The 19,457-nt window shown below is 42.7% G+C and overlaps 1 protein-coding gene across 1 annotated transcript in view; it reads left to right on the top strand.

Moving 5' to 3' along the window:
* The window catches only part of LOC140739482 (GDNF family receptor alpha-4-like), a 52,628-nt gene extending 34,040 nt beyond the window's left edge, over positions 1-18,588 (top strand). Inside the window, exons 6-8 of the mRNA XM_073067826.1 lie at positions 10,118-10,252; positions 14,794-14,948; positions 16,604-18,588. Of these exons, the coding sequence (XP_072923927.1) occupies positions 10,118-10,252; positions 14,794-14,948; positions 16,604-16,774 (461 nt within the window). The 3' untranslated portion in view covers positions 16,775-18,588. The remainder of the gene's footprint in view (positions 1-10,117; positions 10,253-14,793; positions 14,949-16,603) is intronic.
* The last annotated feature ends 869 nt before the right edge of the window (positions 18,589-19,457 follow it).

Raw genomic sequence — 19,457 nt, 5'->3', positions numbered from 1 at the left:
GCCTAGCTTAAAGTAAAGATCAAAACTTAAGACTTGCATCTCTCGGCTCTTTTGTTTTCCTTTGAATTAGTTTAATGTTTTGGAGTTGCAGAATTTAACAGTAGTGACAAGGTATTGTTAAAACAAACCTAAGCCAGGCACTGACGCTGTTGAAATGTGGCAAGGAACTGTGGTCAAAAAGAAACAGCGCAGCTCATGCAGAGGCAGCCAACTGAAAAAAAAGCAGTTAAAGGAAGTGTTCTGGGTAATAATAATCATAAAAAAGAGCTGAAATGGCTGGCTACATCAGAATGATTGATGTGTTTGATTGCTCAGCGGGTAACTGGCTGATACAGACTGAGCTAATTGAACATTATTTTGAAGCAAATGAAACAGACAATGAGAAAGGAGTACCAATTTAGCTGAGTTCATTGGGTTTAAAGCACACAGCTTGCTGAGAAGTTTAACTGCTCCAACCAAGCCAGTCAAAATGAGCTTTGTTGATATTGTGAAAGGAATGCAGGAACATCTAGAACCAAAACTATTGCTGATTGCAGAACACTTTATATTTCATAAGCAGAATCAAAAGGAAGGGGAGTCCATTTCTGCGAATATGGCTGAATTGAAGAAACTGAAAGTTGTCAGTTCATCTCTGAGAGATCATTTAGTTTGTGGAATCTTACAAGAAAGTGTTCAAAAACAGCTCCTAACTAAAGCACAGCTTACATTTAAAAGAACAGTTGAAATTGCTGTATCAGTGGAAACAGCAGTCAGGCGCAATTGAGTTATAGTCAGGAATGAAAGTGAGCGTGAACAAATTTGCAACATCTAAACAGAAACCGATCAGGACAAAAACAAATTGTGTTACTGTTATGGCAAAGGCTCACATACACCAGACCAATGCAGATTAAAAGGCGAAAGTTGGAGAAAATGCAACAAAAGTAGGACACATACAAAGTGTATGTCGGGCAGACAAAAATAATAGGGCTCTACAGAGAAAAGAAAAAGATAAAAGCCAAGTTGCAGTTTCAAAAAGAGCCCTAATCTGCATACTGTTGATCAAAAATCTGATCATGATGAGAGAGACTCGGGACTAGGGAGCCTTGAGATTTACAATGTGAAAGCTAGCAATAGACAAGAAATATGGCTTACTCCAGAAGTGAACAGCAAATTAATTAAAATGGAATTGGACACTGGTTTGGCTGCTTCAGTTATTCCACAAAATAAGTTTGAGTGGTATTTGAAAGATATTAAACTGAAGCCTGTAGATGTCCAACTAAGGACTCATACTGGAGAAAGGATAACTCCTGTGGGAATGACATTCGTAACAGTCAAATACCTCAATCGACAAGCCACATTGAGCTTGTATGTGAGCTTGTAAAAACAAGAGGTTCAGCATTATGGGGGTGTTTTTGGCTGAGATAATTGCAACTTGATTGGAGATCCATCTACCATTTGCATGCCACAGCAGTGTTCAGGATGGCATTGGAAAACTCACACATATCAAGGGCAAAATATTGTTAAATGGAAATGCCACACCCAAGTTTTGCAAAGCCCATGTAATTCCTTATACCATCCATGATAACATAACCTGTGAGTTAGAGTGCATGGAAGCTGAAGGAATTCTTTCCAAGCTTGAGTGAGGCCCATGGGCAATGTCAATGGTCCTAGTAGCCAAGAAGAATGCATCTGTCAGGATCTGTGGTGATTTTAAGGTCGCCATTAACCAAATACTGAAAGTAGATTAATATCCTCTGCCCAGGATAGAGGAAATCCTTGCAAACATTTCTGGCAGGAAACACTTTATCAAAGTTTACTTAGCTGAGGCCTACCTACAGATGGAAATGGAGGATGAGTCCAAGGTGTTCCTCACAATGGGCTTTATCAGTATAATGGGCTTATTCCTGGAGTAGCTTCTGCACCTGCACTCTGGCAGAAAGCTATGGACCAGGTGCTGTGAGGCTGCTCAGGCAGTCAGTGTCACCTGGATGATATCACTGTTACCGGTAAAGATGAGAAGGAACATCTCCTAAACCTCAAGGCAGTGTTAAAAAGTTCAGGAGATTATGGGCTCAGAGCACAATGCAACAGGTGTGAATTCTTCAAAGCAAGCATCACTTTCTGTGGGCACGCCATTGATGCACAAGATGGCTGAGAAAATTCAAGCAGTGGTGGATGCCCCAAGGATGTGTCACAGTTGTGGTCCTTTTTAGACTTTGTCAATTACTCTAACAGGTTCCTGCCAAACTTGGCTACTGTGCTCTACCCCTTGAAGTCATTACTACAGATCGGGAAGAAATGATAATGGACAAAGCAGTGTGGCGTGGCTTTCCAAAAGACAAGGAAATGGTGATGTCAGACACTGCACTCACACATTATGATCCACGTCGTCCAGTGAAGCTTGCCTGTGACGCCTCACCTTATGGCATGGGTGCAGTCATGTCACATGTTATGAGTGATGGAAATGACCCCCCCCCCCCCCCCCCCCATCACCTTTCCTTACTGTTGCACATAAAAGATATGCACAGATTGACAGAGAGGCCTTCAATCTGGTTTGGGCTGTAAAACGTTTCAACCCATACTTGTATGGGAGAGAGTTTGCCCTCGTTAGTGATCATCAACCACTGCTGTGCTTTTTCAGTCCACAGAAGGATGTTCCACTAACAGCAGCAGCACAAGTGCAAGAGATGAGCTTTGTTTCTTGGATGATGTAATTACAAAACTGATTTCAAGAGAAGGATTAATGAATAATGGATTGTCCTGTTCACCCTCGGTAAAGGAAGTACTAGAAAAAATTACAAAAGAGGACACTCCTCTTGACGTGTTCTTCCTAATACAAATTGAAAGTCTTCCTATTACAGCAGAGATGATCCAAAGGGAAACCTGGAAAGACCTCACACTGTCTCAGGTCTGCACGAACATCCGAAGTAGCTGGAGTTCTCCTATTTTTCCCAGCGCCAAGATCAACTTGCCCTTGACAGGGATCGCCTTGTGTGAAGATTGAGCGATGTTGTTCCGTCCAAGCTGAGAGCTAAAGCTACATGTCAGTCATCTAGCCACGCTCAAAATGGAAGTGTTGGCTCGAAGCTTTCTCTGGTGGCCTGGGCTGCATCAGCAGATCGGGCAGCTTGCCAGGCACTGTGTAGGATGCCAACCCTGTCCAGGAGGGGCCAAGAGCAGTGCCTCTCCCTCCCTGGGAATGGTCTGCATTACCCCGGCAGAGGATTCATGTGGAGTTTTCTGGATCATCCATGGGCCAAAAATTCTTGGGAGTAGTGGGTGCAGCTACAAAGGGGTCAGAAATGTTCCCAATAACCTCCACAAGAGACTCGCACACTGTTGACGTGCTGGGAAGCCTCTTCTAAAGGACTGGTGTTCCAGAATACATGTGACAATGGACCACAGTTTGTGGGGAAACATCTTCAGTCACTCCTAAAAATGAATGGAATAAGACATACCACATTTACACCGTTCCACCCAGCTACAATCGGCTTGGCGGAAACGTTTGACCCGAGTCTAAGTAGTGTCAGTGGAAACACTCTACTCTGACAACGAAACAGAGGCTCACCAATTTCCTCCTTGCATATCACAATGCAGCACACCCCACAACCTACAGTTCACCAGTGACGCTGTTCCTGGGCCATCCCTTGCATTCACGCTTGGATCCCCTCAAACCCAGTCTCAGGAGGAGTGTGCAGGACGAACAGTTGAGACAAACTGAGGGCTCCTCAGACAAGGAGCTTCGATGTTGCAGTCCTTGTGAGGAACTTCAGTGGTGATCAAAAGGGGGTAATTGGCAAGATTAAGTACAGAACCGGACTTACACGGGGGAGATTGCATCCGAAAGCATCTGGAGGCAACACGTCAATCAGTTGAGGAGAGCAGAGACAATTGTTAGAGAAGAAAGCTACCACTGTCAAAATCAATTCCTGCAGTTTCAGAGTCAACTACAGCCACCCAGAACCTAAGATTGTATCACAGTCACGTCTCACCTGCCAAACAGAGTGATCCCCCTCATCAGGCAAATGGTTATCCCCATAAAGTAAACAGTCCTTCACTGCGATTAAACCTTTAGGCCTGAATGGAACAAATTAATATTTACTATGCTGTGCATACCTGTATAGTAGTTGTATTGTACTGTATGTACTTTATATGTGGTTGGAATGCATTCTACAAGGGGTGATTGATATGTTCATGGCCTAAGGTAGGAGTCCATTTTAGAAAACCTAGCACATTTATTTTTCAACATAGTCCCCTCCTACATTTACACACTTAGTCCAGCAGTCGTGGAGCATACAGATCTTGGACCTCCAGAAAGTGTCCACAGTATGGGTGATTGATAAGTTTAGTTAAGGTAGAAGGAGATGAGTTATTAACTTCAAACTTTCTGCATAATCACTCAAAGAGTTGAACTGCGTGTGCATGTAACGAGAGCTGTATAACTCATCTCCTTCTACCTTAGGCCACAAACTTATCAATCACCCCTCGTATATTGAGTTGGAGTTTATAGCCAAGCAGGGAGGTGAGTTGTGTGTTTAATATTTCAGTAGTATTTGAGTGATATTGTAATATATTGTTTAGTTAAGAATTCTTGTTTAAACAAACAATTCATTACAGGTTATGTGTAAAAATATGTGAATTCCATATGTCATCACGCTACCACATGATACGTACGCACCTCGCTTAAAATTAAGAACAAACATCTCTCAGCTCTCTTGTTTTCCTTTGACTTAGTTTAATATTTTGGAATTACAAAACATAACAGTTCCTACGAGTGTGTTGATAACTTTGCAGCGCTGCTATGTCTGGAGGGAAGTGGACATATCCTAGAACCACTTGTTCACAGGGAAGCTGAGGAAGTAGAGAAATTGCAAAACAATTTAGGAAGTTCCCAGATATTTTTTGTGCCTGCTACAGAGAATTTTGCTTTCCTCTGGGCCTATCCCCTTTCTCCATTCTGACTATACATATTGAATAGAGTCTGTTCATTTGAATAATTATGTCCTTCTACTAATGTTGCAAACAATTCCCTCAAGGGACCAAGGGGATGGGTATTGTAGGCTGAGAACATAAATGTCCATCCATTTTGCTGTCCTGCATCCTGTTAGTCACCTGACACAGCAATAATGAAGTTGTTGGTTAACAATGTCAACCTATGTTGTTCTACAACACATCTGGGAAAGATATGAATGGAAGATATTGCAGCTCCTTCAAAATATTCAAACTATGTGGATAGGGTGGTAAAGAAGGCATAGCCTTCATTGTTTAGCACTTTGAGTATTAAAGTTGAGAGGTTATTTTGCAGCTATTTAAGACGTTGGTTGGGCCATATATATAGAGTATTGTATGCAGTTTGGTTGCTGCATTACAGAAAGGATGTGAAGGCTTTTCAGAGGGCGCAGAAGAGGTTCATCAGGATATTGCTGAGAACGGAGACTACAGTCTGTGCAGATCGGATATATTGTCTCCTCTTCATGTACAATCAACACTGGTGTACCTCAAAGATGCGTGTTTAACCCAATCCTCTCCTCTCTCCACACCCATGACTGTGTGGCTAGGCACAGCTCAAACACCATCTATAAATTTGCTGCGGATGGCAGAATTTCAGATGGTGATGAGAGGGCGTGCAGGAGTGAGGTAGATCAACTGGTTGAGTGTTGTGTGGCAGCAATAACCTTGCACTCAACATCCGTAAGACCAAGGAATTGATTGTGGACTTCAGGAAGGGGAAGTTGAGGGAACACACACCAATCCTCAAGGGATCAGCAGTGAAAAGGGGGAACATGTTCAAGCTCCTGGGTGTCATCATCGTTGGGGATCTATCCTGGGCCCGACATATTGGCCCCAGGATAACTGCTTAAATCAAGTCAAGTCACTTTTATTGTCATTTCGACCATAACTGCTGGTACAGTGCATAGTAAAAATAAGAACGTTTTTTCAGGACCGTGGTATTACATGACACAGTACAAAAACTAGACTGAACTACGTAAAAAAAACTTCACTAGACTACAGACCTACCCAGGACTGCATAAAGTGCACAAAACAGTGCAGGCATTACAATAAATAATAAACAAGACAATAGGGCAGTAAGGAGTCAGTCCAGGCTCTGGGTATTGAGGAGTCTGATAGCTTGGGGGAAGAAACTGTTACATAGTCTGGTTGTGAGAGTCTGAATGCTTTGGTACCTTTTCCCAGACGGCAGGAGGGAGAAGAGTTTGTATGAGGGGTGCGTGGGATCCTTCATAATGCTGTTTGCTTTGCGGATGCAGCGTGTAGTGTAGGTGTCCGTAATGGCGGGAGAAGAGACCCCGATGATCTTCTCAGCTGACCTCACTATCTGCTGCAGGGTCTTGCGATCCGAGATGGTGCAATTTCCGAACCAGGCAGTGATGCAGCTGCTCAGGATGCTCTCAATGCAACCCCTGTAGAATGTGATGAGGATGGGGGGGGGGGGGGGGGGTGGGAGATGGACTTTCCTTCATTAGGAGTGTGAGGAGAATTGCATCTCAGCAAAGACACTCACAGATTTCTACAGATGTACTGTGGAGAGCATCCTAACTAGTTGCATCACCGTCTGGTATGGAGGGGCCACTGCACAGGATTGGGAAAAGCTGCAGAAGGTTGTAAATTCTGCCAGCTCCATCATGGGCACCTTCAAAAGGTGATGCCTCAAAAAGGAGGCATCCATCATTAAGGACCCCCGTCACCCAGGACATGCCCTCTTCTCACTGCCACCATCAAGGGGGAGGTTCAGGAGTCTCTAGACACACTCAGCGTTTCAGTAACAGTTTCTTCCCCTCTGCTATCAGATTTGTGAGTGGACAGTGAACCCATGAAAACCACCTCACCATTTCTCTCTCTCTTTTTGCACTATTTATTGAACTTATAGAACTTATTATTATTTATTGCAATGTACTGCTGCTGGAAAACAACACATTTATGATGTATGCCAGTAATATTAAACATGATTCTCTTTCTGAAGGGAAGATCGGACAGACTTGGATTGTTTTTGCTGGAGGGCTGAGGTGCAACAGGAGAGAAGAGTGTAAGATCATGAGTGGCATGGACAAGGTAGCTTGTCAGAGTCTTTCCTCGGGCTGAAAATGCCAAACACCAGAGGCATGAATTTCAAATGAGAGGGGATATGTGAAGCACATTTTTTAACTTGGAAGGTGGCAAGTGGCTGGAACGTGATCCCATTGGGAAAGGCAGGAGCAGAAATGATAGTATTTCGACAGACACATCACCAGACAAATAGTGGAGGGATGAGGACCTGATGCAAACAGATAGTATTAATTGAGATTCGTATGATGGTCAGTTCAGACATGGTGGGCCAAAGACCCTGTTCCTGTACTATGTTCTATGCTTCCAGTGTCATAGTCTTCAGAGATATCGTCTCTGTGTGTTTCCTCAGTAAATGTGTCACAGTTTAATTAAGTTAAACTTAATTCAGTCATCTCTACTTTTATTAACAAGATGAAGCAAAGTATACATTGTTTTGTTAATGATATTGTACACTCAGACCCCGCTTAACGCTGAGGATGCATTCCTTCAAGTTGCAGCACTATGCTGGGTCATTATTACATTACGTAAATGAACGTGTGCTTGAGTTTTAAAAAAATCACACCCGAGATATATGATATGATATCTTATGTATACACAGTAATTCATGGAGTAACAAACATGCAGAGGCCTAACCTGTACATCAATGGAGCAGCAAAACATCGCAGCTGCAGCGGAGGGTGACGGTTACATCTTTGAGGAGGGACCAAGCTCAGGGTCCTCCTCTCACTTTGGCTTCTTCTTCAAGCAGGTGTTGACATTTGACGCCTTTTCTTACGTTTCCTCTCATGAAGCTGTTCTCGGTAGCAAGAAATCATGTCGAGAACACCTCCCTTTGCCTTATTTCTTTGCTCCCTGTCAGGGTTGTTATTGATGAGCTGGTCCATGATTTGAGTGATTGTGGTGACGTCAGTGCTGAGGTATTTTGAGGTAAGGTTTCTTGCTGGAGTTTCCTCATCTCCATCTGCGTCCTCAGATTCACACAGTTGCTCTGCCAGTTCTCGAAGGTCTTCGTTATTAGGCTCTCAGCCTGAGAAATCCAGTAACTCTTCATCATTAACACGCCGTATCACTTGCAGTTTCACATCCATGTTAGTGCTTTCCCTAGACACCTGGGAGCTGCTACCCTCGCTGGAAGTTGCAGACAATTTTTCTGACATTACGGGTGAAAAAAATGGAATAAATTGGCAACAGAGCGAGAATGTTTACTAGCGCAGGGGAGACAGAGCACGAACTAATACGTGATTGGCTGAGAGAGGCTCAGAGCTTATGTAAAGCGCTCTCATTGGCTAATTGAATGTTTAGTGTAATGGCGGCCGCTCTTGAGAAGTTTTAAGTGTTGTTTAGAATGATTTTTTGTCATTTTCAATAACTGCGTTGTAACGAATCAGCGCCTTGCAGGGTAGCGTTATGCGAGGTCTGAGTGTATATTGATGACTCAGGTGATCAGTAACATATATCCTCTATTTTTGAGGAACAAAAGTCATTCCTGGCGGTATACCCTTTGTAGTTAAGTGTTCAACAATGTATTCTGGCTGCAGGAGTACTCAACAAGGAGGTTGAAGACTTTCCCCAATCCATTACTCTCAGGGCAGGTACATTGACTGAATGCTGTGCTTTGGACGGTACATTAGGGATCAGGAGCTCAGTCTAACGTTCTCTCACATCCCATTCTGAGATGGTGCTGCTGCACACATCATCAGTATGAAGACCAAGAAAGTTATTCTCTGTATCTCACCTGCTGTACGTTCTCACATTGTCATAGTAAACTCAACCAGCTTCACTAGGAAGCCAACCACATCTATTTGGTTTGACGGTTTATAAAAATACACACACTTAACCCCCACACACTAACTGCTGGAGGAACTCAGCAGGTCAGGGAGCATCAATGGAAAAGAATAAACAGTCGATGTTTCAGGCCGAGACCCTTCTTCAGGACTGAGAAGGAAGGGGAAAGATGCCAAAATAAAAAGGTGGGGTGAGGGGAAGAAAGCTAGCTGGAAGGTGTTAGGTGGAGCCACATGGGTGGAGAGGTCAAGGGTTGGAGAAGAAAATATCTGATAGGGGAGGGAAGTGGACGGTAGGAGAAAGGGAAGAAGGAGGGGGCCCAGGGGGAAATAATAAACAGATGAGAAGAAGCAGAAGGTCTGAGTGGAGAATAGAGGAAGGGAGGGGGGTGGAATTTGTTCACCGGAAGGAGAAATTGATATTCATGTCATCAGGTTGGAGGGTAACCTGATGGAATATAAGATTCTGCTCCTCCATGCTGAGGGTGGCCTCATCTTGGCACAAGACGAGGCCATGGATCAACACATTGGAAATAGAATGGGAATCAGAATTAAAATGTTTGGCCGCTGTGAAGTCCCGCTTGTGGTGGACAGAGCGGAGGTGCTTAACCACATGATGTGTGATTGGACTTGCATCTGCAAGAGTTCATGATAGGTTAGCCATGCAGCTGGGACATTAACAAAACAGTTAAACGTTATTACAAGCCAGTTCCAGGTCATTTCATAGTTCTCATCAAAGTAAAGGAGGCCACACCGGGAGCACCAAATGCAATAAATAACACTGATGGATGTGTGTGTGATGGTGTTGCCTCAGCTGGAAGGACTGTGTATGGCCCTGAGTGGAGGTGAGGAAGGAGGAGGCTTGGACCAGTTGCAGGGATAGGTGCTGGAAGAGGATCAGTGGGGAGGGACGAGGGAGTCATGGAGAGCACAATCCCTGCAGAAAATGGAGAGGGGAGGTGAGGGTGGTGGTTTTTGATGTCCATGGAACATCCTGTATAAGTCATTGGTTCAAGTGGAAGGGAGGGGAACCAAGGAAAAACCTCTCTAAAGCAGCAAGGTTAAGTGATTGGAATGAATCCCAGCTAAGGTGACTGCTTCCTGGTACAGCACAATTAACCTGGAAACAAGTGTTTCTCCTGCGAATTTTATTTCAGACCTAAGTAAAGATATTGAATTTTTGCCTGAGGATGATTGGATTTGTGAGTTTCCTGTACTTACTGCTTTATAACTTGGATGTTAAGAAGATGTACTTTAGAGCGTTGTGCCTGTGATTTGTTTCCTATTAGGTACCATTCTGACACCGAACTACGTGAGCAACAGCAGCTCGGATGTCTCCATCTGGTGTACGTGTGCCAACAGTGGCAACCAACATGAAGAGTGCGAGAACCTCCTGAGGCTTTTCACAAGCAACAACTGCCTCGGTAAACGTAATCTATCTCCAGGATCTCTAGCCTGGGTGACAAAGGCTGTTCAGAATTCAGAATGGTTTACCCCCCGTCTGTGAGACAAACCAATCCCTCAGAGTTAGGGTCGTTAGAAAGGCATCTCCTAAACTGAAATAGCTAGATAAATAACCTTCTACCTGGGTGAAGTGTTCCATGATTAAAAGTTTAGTTTTAATAGAAGTTAATAGAACTACTGCATTGTTACAATCATTTTCAGTTTCTTGTTTGAAGTGTGTTGGTGGTGGTTGTGAATCCCTCAAAGACCTCACCCTGCCCTTTGTAATCCCCAGTTTCTGGCCACTCATGCTAATATACCCTTGCATAGCAGGTTGTCACATTTTGATTGCAATCCTATGAAATATCCATTTTTACAGCATTAAATGGGAACAAGTTCTTTTCTCCAATTTTTGACCCCCTTGATGACCAGTGATTTTCTCATTGGGGAAAAGGATTCATTTGATTTTAATCACGCAATGGTGAAGGTGGCAAAACAGCTTAAGTATTTATGTACCTTTCCTTGAAGGACAGGCAATGTTACAGAAGTGTATTAGCTGCGAATAAGGAGCTCGGATGTTTGGATATTAATCTGTCTGTTGAATTATCTTCCATTGTATAACTTATAAGACCATAAGACATAGGAGCAGAATGACACTTTTGGCCCATTGAATCTGCTCTGCCAGTCAATCATGGCTGACCCTTTTCTCCCCTCCTAAGCCCCACTCCCTGGACTTCTCCCCATAATCTTTGATGCTGTGGCCAATCAAGAACCTATCAAGCCCTGCCTTAAATATCCCCTACAACCTGACCTCCACTGCTGCTTGTGGTAACAAATTCATCACCCTCTGGCTAAAGAAATTTCTCCGCATCTCCGTTTTAAATGGACGCCCCTATATCCTGAGGCTGTGCCATCTTGTCCTAGACTCCCTCACCATAGGAAGCATCTATTCCACATCTACCTTGTCTAGGCCTTTCCACATTTGAAAAGTTTCAATGAGATCCTCCCCCTCATCCTTCTAAATTCCACAGAGTACAGGTCCAGAACCATCAAACGCTCCTCATATGATAACACTTTCATTTCCAGAATCATCCTTTCGAATTTCCTCTGAACCCTCTCCAATGCCAGCACATCTTTTCTTAGATAATGGACCCAAAACTGTTCACAACACTCAAGGTGAGGCCTCACCAGTGCCTTATAAAGCCTCAGCATCACTTCCCTGCTCTTGTATTCTAGACCACTTGAAATGAATGCTAACATTGCATTTGCCTTCCTCACCACTGACTCGACCTGCATGGACCCTTTGCATTTCAGATTTTTGGATTTTCTCCCAGTTCAGAAAATAGTCTACACATTTATTTCTTCTACCAAAGTGCATGACCATGCATTTTCCAACATTGTATATTATTTGCCACTTTCTTGCCCATTCTCTTAATCTGTCCTAGTTCATCTGCAGCCTTCCCGTTTCCTCAACACTACCTGCTCCTCCACCAACCTTCATATCATCTGCAAACTTGGCAACAAAGCCATCTATTCCATCATCTAAATCATTGATATACAGCATAAAAAGAAGCAGTCCCAACACCGACCCCAGCAGAACACCACTAGTCACTGGCAGCCAACCAGAAAAGGATCCTTTTATTCCCACTCACTGCCTCCTACCAATCAACCAATGCTCTAACCATGCCAGTAGCTTTCCTGTGATACCATGGGCTCTTTACTTGGTAAGCAGCCTCATGTGTGGCACCTTGTCAAAGGCCTTCTGAAAATCCAAACATACAGCATCCACTGCATCCCCTTTATCTATCCTACTTGTAATCTCCTCAAAGAATTTGAACACATTCATCAGGCAAGATTTTCCCTTAGGGATACCATGCTGACTTTGTCCTTTCTTGTCCCGTGTCTCCAAGTACTCCATAACCTCATCCTTAACAACTGACTCGAACATCTTCCTAACCACTGAGGTCAGGCTAACCAGTCTATAATTTCTTTTCTGCGGCCTTCCTCGTTTCTTAAAGAGTGGAGTGACATTTGCAATATTCCAGTCCTCCAGAACCATGCTAGAGTCCAGAGATTCTTGAAAGATCATTACTAATGTCTCCACAGTCTCCACCATTACCTCTTTCAGAACCCTAGGGTGCAGTTCATCTGGTCCGGGTGACTTATATACCCTTAGTTCTTTCAGCTTTTTGAGCACTTTCTCCCTTGTAGTAGTAACTGCACCCACTTCTCTTCCCTCATAGCCTTCAACATCTGGCACACTGCTAGTATCTTCCACAGTGAAGACTGATGCAAAATATTCATTTAGTTCATCTGCCATCTCCTTGTCCCCATTATTATTTCTCTTGTTTCAACTTCTAGCAGTCTCATATCCATTCTCATCTCTCTTTTATTGTTATATACTTGAAAAGGATTTTTTCTATCCACCTTGATGTTGTTTGCTAGCTTACTTTCATATTACATCTTTTCCCTCCTAATGATTCTTTTAGTTGCTTTCTGTAGGTTTTTAAAAGCTTCCCAATCCTCTATCTTCCAGTTAACTTTTTGCTTTGTTGTATGCCCTCTCTTTGCTTTTACATTAGCTTTGACTTACCTTGTCAGCCACAGTTGTACTGTTTTGCCATTTGAGTATTTCTTTGTTTTGGAATACATCTATCCTGTACCTTCCTCATTTTTTTCTAGAAACTCAAATCCCTGCCAGCATCTCCTTCCAATTTACTTTGGCCAGCTCCTTTCTCATCCCACTGTAATTTCCTTTACCTCACTGAAATACTGCTACGTCAGACTTTACTTTCTCCCTATCACATTTCAAGTTGAACTCAATCATATTTCATTCACTGACTCCTAAAGGTTCCTTTACCTTAAGCTTCCCAATCGCCTCCAGTTCATTAAATAACACCCAATCCACTATAGCTGAGCTCCTGGTAGGCTCGACAAACTGCTCTAAAAAGCCATCTCGTAGGCATTCAACAAATTCACTCTCTTGGGATCCATTTCCAACCCGATTTTCACAATCTACCTGCATTTTAAAATCTGCAATGACTATTATAACATTGCCTTTTTGACAGGCCTTTTCTATTTCCCATTGTAGTCTGAAGTTCACATCTCAGCTACTCTTTGAAGACCTGTATATAGCTGTATAGACCAGTATATAACTGTATAGACCTGTATATAACTGTATAGACCTGTATATTAAAGGGTCCTTTTACCCTTGCAATGTTTTAACTCAACCCACAAGGATTCAACATTTTCCAATCCTATGTCACATCATTCTAATGATTTGAATCAATTCTTTACCAGCAGAGCCATACCACCCCCTCTGCCTACCTTCCTGTTCCTTCAATACAATGTGTAACCGTGGACATTCAGCTCCCAACTACAACCATCCTTCAGCCACGATTCAGCGATGTCCACAACATCATACTTGGCAATCTGTAATAGTGCAACAAGATCATCCACTTTATTTCTTATACTCTGTGCATTGAGATACAACACTTTAAGTACTGTATTTGCTACCCTTTTTGATTCTGCATCCCTAATGCACGGATACTCACCCTGCTGGCTGCTATTTTGTCCTATCGTCTGCCTGCCTTCCTGACAGTCTGACTGCACGCTATCTTTGCTTTTTTACCATTGTTCCAATCCTGAGTGCCTTCACTCTGGTTCCCACCCCCCTGCCAAACCCTCACTAACAGCTCTAACAAACAGTCGATGTTCATCAAGTCCTGAAGAAGTGTCTCAGCACGAAACATGGACAGTTTACTCTTTTCTACAGATGCTGCCTGGCCTGCTGAGTTCCTCCAGCATTTTGTGTATATTACTTTGATTCCAGCTTCTGTAGATTTTCTCCTGACAGTGAATAGGACACTGCTCTTTTCAACATAAGACCCAGGAGCAAAATTAAGACATTCAGCACGAGTCATGGCTGATATATTTTCCCTTTCAACCCCATCCACCTGCCTCTCCTCATAACCTTTGATGTCCTTCTGATCAAGACCCTATCAAGCTCCACTCTTGAGTTGGCCATCTGTCACATGGGCACTTATTCTACTTATTGTAAAACCAGCACTTTGAAGTGAACTCCTAACCTCATGGCGATTGCTGAGAACGCTTCGGATCATTTCAATTCAAGCTGTTTTAAAAATGCTGTGTAAGGTTCAAATGGGAGCCAGTGACCAAATTCAGTGATACTTAATGAACAAAAAATGTACTCACTTGGTAAGGGAGCATCAGTGAAAAGATAAACAAGAGTTAACATTACTGTAATATTAACTCTTACCTTCCTCTCCCTGAATGCTGCCTGACCATTTTCAAGGATTTCCAGTGTTTTGTTTTCAGATTTTCACTATCTTCATTTAAAAAAAATTCAATCAATGCTATTTTTCTTGCCTTCTGTAGTTTGGCAGCATTTTTGTCTCCAAATCTGGTATCAGATGGTAGACGGTTCAACATTCACTGCTTGAAAAGACCAATTTCCTGCTGATTTCCAGCCTGGCATTTGACATGATTTGTTCTCTTCCAGAAAATTCTATCAAATGGTACAGCACTTCTGCATTGTTTCGCACACCGAATAACGAACACTCTGCTGTAACAATTCAACAACTATCGTCCAGCTTCCCTGAAAAGGTCCAGCCAAGCAGTGATGCCAGTCCGTTAGTCAAATTGGTCTCAAGTAAGGTAAGGCCCTTTCTGATCTTCCATTCAGGCACTTCTAATATTTAAAACATTGAAAGCAACAGATAATGAAGATATAAATGGTTTATCTCTTAAACCTTGGCTTGGCATTATTAGTTAATTGGATACTTTTAGGATAGAATGGACTCAATGCATTTCTATATTGTTCCATAAGCACAGTGGAGCTATGATCTCCATCGCGTCCTCATGACAACCTTAGACTCCAGTCTTATGGCAGATCTCATATTCTCATTTCTTGTGTCAGCAAAAGAGACCGTTGGGCCCAGTGACCAATGCCAGCCCCTAGAGCAATCTTGTTAATTTCATTACCCCATTTCTTTTACTATAGCCAATTCTCTCACACATGCCCTTCAAGACATCACAAATACCCCCACCACCTTCCTACACCAGGGACAATTTTAGTGACCAATGAACCTAACAACTTGTATATCTTGGGGATGTGGAAGGAAACCAGACACCTGGGGACACAGGGAGAATGTGCAGGGGTCAGGATTGAACTGGGCATCTGGAGTTTTGAGACTAGTACTACCACTGAAAGTGCTTCCCACGTCTGCACGGGTAGAGCATGGATCTTCAGTTTGCCCGATCTGATTGAGTAACATTCATTTTGAGGACAACTCATAAACACACGAGATTCTACAGATGCTGAGAATCCACAGTAACGTGCACAAAGTGCTGGGGGAATTCAGCGGGTCAGGCAACATCTTTGGAAAGGAATAAATAGTCAACGTTTTGGGCCGAGACCCTTCATTGGAGCTGGAAAGGAGGGGAAGAGCCAGAATCAGAAGGTGAGAGGGGTTGTGGGGTTGCAAGGAGTACAAGGTAGAAGGTGATAGGTGAAGCCAAGTGATGGGGGAGGGAAGATGAAGTGAGAAGCTGGGAGATGATAGGTGGAAAAGGTAAAGGACTGATGAAGAAGGAATCTGATAGGAAAGGGGAGTGGACCACAGGAGAAAAGGAGGGAGGAGGGGCTCCAGGGGGAGGTGGTAGGCAGGTGAGGAGAAGAAAAGAAGAGGAGAGCCAGAGTGGGGAATGGAAGAAGAGGGATGGGGGAGGGAGAAAATTAACATTTGTTAGAGAAAGTGATGTTCATGCCATCAGATTGGAAGCTATCCAGACAGAATATGAGGTTTTGCTCCTCCACTCTGAGGGTGGCAGTAGAGCAAGCCATGAACTGACATTTCTGACTGGGGGTGGCGATTGGAATAAAATCCTTCATGGACAACTCAGTTACGTACACAATTAGAACAGTTTGGGAAATGAATATATCCATGCTTCACCTAATTTGCTTCAAGATAGCTGTCCCTTTCTGCACTGGAGTGCCTTATTACTACCGACTATTTCACCCAAACAATGTGGTTTTAAAAGCTGAATCCATGTGCAAGGTGACGGCCAATGTTTTGGGTACAATCTTGCATAAGGAGGTCCAATTCTTCTACCGGTAGAAATACTTTGCATTATCAGGTGCATGTTGCTTCCATTCATTGTTAACCTTTCAGAAGATAGATTATTACCTTGTCTGACTTAGTTAAACATGAATCCTTAGCTGACGTGACATGGTTGTATTTCATTGCACCGCACAGCAGATTGAGAGTTTGACATGTCTAAGACTGTGTCCGTTTGTCTTACCACTGCAGGATTGTGATCGTGGTGGAAAGCTGAAGGCTTCTCAAGAAAAGTTGATGTCTGAGAAACTAAATGACTGTAATTCCAATTCAGGAGCTGACACCCAGAATCTCTCTCTAATAATATCCCATGCCATCACATTGCTCTACGTCTTCATAGCAATTGTAGAAAATGCCATTTGAAAGGAAGTAACCAAGATGTTTTATGAAGACTGGAGAGTCTGGGTTTTTTTTTAATCATGCCTTGCCTCTAAATGCGTTTGCTTTTAAAACAACAACCAAATGCCTGAAACATAGCTTGAACTGAGAAAATAGTTTGTGAAGATAGCCAATCGATTTAACATTGCTAAGGTTTCAATCAGAAATGTAATTGGGCTTATTCCATACCAGTTTAACTTCCATTATAGCATAATTCACTAATGTTATAAAAGCCAGAATTTCTTTATGCAATTTCCAGCACAGCCGATATGAGTGCATAACCGAGGTTTTACTAACATTAAACGCTTAACAATTACATTTAAATCCCTTCTTTTTCTGGAAAAAATGGCTTTATGTCCAGACACCCTGTCAGTGGGAAGTTATCCATTTAAGTATCCTTTAACTGAACCACATCTTTATGGGACTGTGGATGTTCTCGAACTGATTATATATTTATTTTTCAAAAAGGAGTTAAGTGGCAGAGGGACCGTTTACTAACATTTAAATAAAAGACTGTAGAAGCTGTGCAGTACTGCAGACAACCTAACCAGGTAAACCTTCATTCTGGAATGGCACTGGATCAAAATGAGGTCTGAATCTCACATCCTGCAGCTGTGAGGTGTGACCACGCTTCCTACAGTTACTGCTCAGTGACTTGGGATCAGGAGATCCTTGCTTCCACTCTGCCTTTGTGGACTCCAAGGTGCCCAATTGTGGGAAATGAGACACTTCCACAAACCAGGCAAGAGGTGGCTGATGGCATGGGTGGTGGGGTAGTTTGTGAGATGGGCTTCAGTGAACACTCAATGGACTGGAAGTTCTCAGTATAAACCCCATATATTTCTTCTCCGTTCTGAGTAGTCATGGGCAGAGGTTCCCTGGAATTAGCATCATTGTTGCTTTTCTTCACAAAGTCTTTGGGCACGTTATTACGGCTTTTTACAGATGAATTATCAATGGAGTGACACCATGAAAGGTGAATCTGAAAGGACGACGGTAGAAACAAAGTATTAATTGTGCTGCAGTAGGCAGTTGGAACCATCTCTGGATTTTTAAATGAATGAGAGGATAATCGAATGAGAGCAAAGCACTGAGTACCACTTCTTAAAAGGCAGAGCAGTTTCCACTGTAACAGGTGCGTCCTGTGGTTAAAGCGCTGGTACTCATCGACTCATTGTGATCAAAGGTGCAATGCTTTCCGTGACACGGGTCAAAGAAGTGCTTTTAAAAAGTAATCACCATTGTAAATAAGAAAACTGGTATAGTGATTTTGGGAAGTGCAAGCTCACACAGACTGCAATCACCAGATAATCTCTCTTCATGGTACCTAGTGAGGGATAGCTCCCTTCTCCTCCAATAGTGTCACAGCATAGTTACCCTGTACCAATGTTTCCCAAGTGTCACGTTGCACCTCTATCTTATACTATACATTGTTTGTAAATAAGTAAGTCTGATGCTTTAATTGTTATAATGAATGAAATTGTGGCATAATCTGCTAAGTCTTGTTTAAGAAGTAACCTTTGAAATCTATTATTAGTAATCTAACAGCACTGTCATTTTGTGTAGTAAATGTTTTTGTAATGTGACAAACGACAGTTGCTGTCATCTTCGGATGGTGTTGGGAAACGACTGTGAAAACATAGACAGCTGGACTGCATGGCTGTGGTGAGAAAATCAATTGGAAAAGAAAATTTACTGTCACATTATATATATTTTATCAGTGATAACAGATCAGATTATTGTAAAGTGCTGGTCTAATCTTTGGATTCAAAAGTTATTCATAAACTACTTGAAAATGACTGCCTTTAGTATCTGCTACTGAGGATTTTTCAGAGGATTGGAGTCCTACAATTTTCTGAGAGTTATCTGGCATCTTCCACAAGTATATTCTATCTATGCCATTGTCTATGCTTCAGTGTATGCTCTTGCTGAATAACTCAACTATACATTCAGCACTGAGCCAGGCAGTCTGAAGGTTAAAATCCTTATCTCTGCTGAGTTAGTTGTCCTCATATGTGTTTTTAGAGATTTTGAGGGTTTACCTGTGACTTGTTCACGAATAAAACACAAGTCAAGCTACACTGTGGTAATGAAATTAGAAGATTGTTCAGTTTTTACAGCAGAGTTATTGATAGATAGATAGATACTTTATTCATCCCCATGGGGAAATTCAACTTTTTTTCCAATGTCCCATACACTTGTTGTAGCAAAACTAATTACATACAATACTTAACTCAGTAAAAAATATGATATGCATCTAAATCACTATCTCAAAAAGCATTAATAATAGCCTTTAAAAAGTTCTTAAGTCCTGGCGGTTGAATTGTAAAGCCTAATGGCATTGGGGAGTATTGACCTCTTCATCCTGTCGGAGGAGCATTGCATCGATAGTAACCTGTCGCTGAAACTGCTTCTCTGTCTCTGGATGGTGCTATGTAGAGGATGTTCAGAGTTTTCCATAATTGACCGTAGCCTACTCAGCGCCCTTCGCTCAGCTACCGATGTTAAACTCTCCAGTACTTTGCCCACGACAGAGCCCGCCTTCCTTACCAGCTTATTAAGACGTGAGGCGTCCCTCTTCTTAATGCTTCCTCCCCAACACGCCACCACAAAGAAGAGGGCGCTCTCCACAACTGACCTATAGAACATCTTCAGCATCTCACTACAG

This window comes from Hemitrygon akajei, chromosome 15 (genome assembly GCF_048418815.1).
Source record: "Hemitrygon akajei chromosome 15, sHemAka1.3, whole genome shotgun sequence".
Lineage (NCBI taxonomy): Eukaryota > Metazoa > Chordata > Chondrichthyes > Myliobatiformes > Dasyatidae > Hemitrygon > Hemitrygon akajei.
This window is presented reverse-complemented; position numbering and strand designations above follow the sequence as displayed.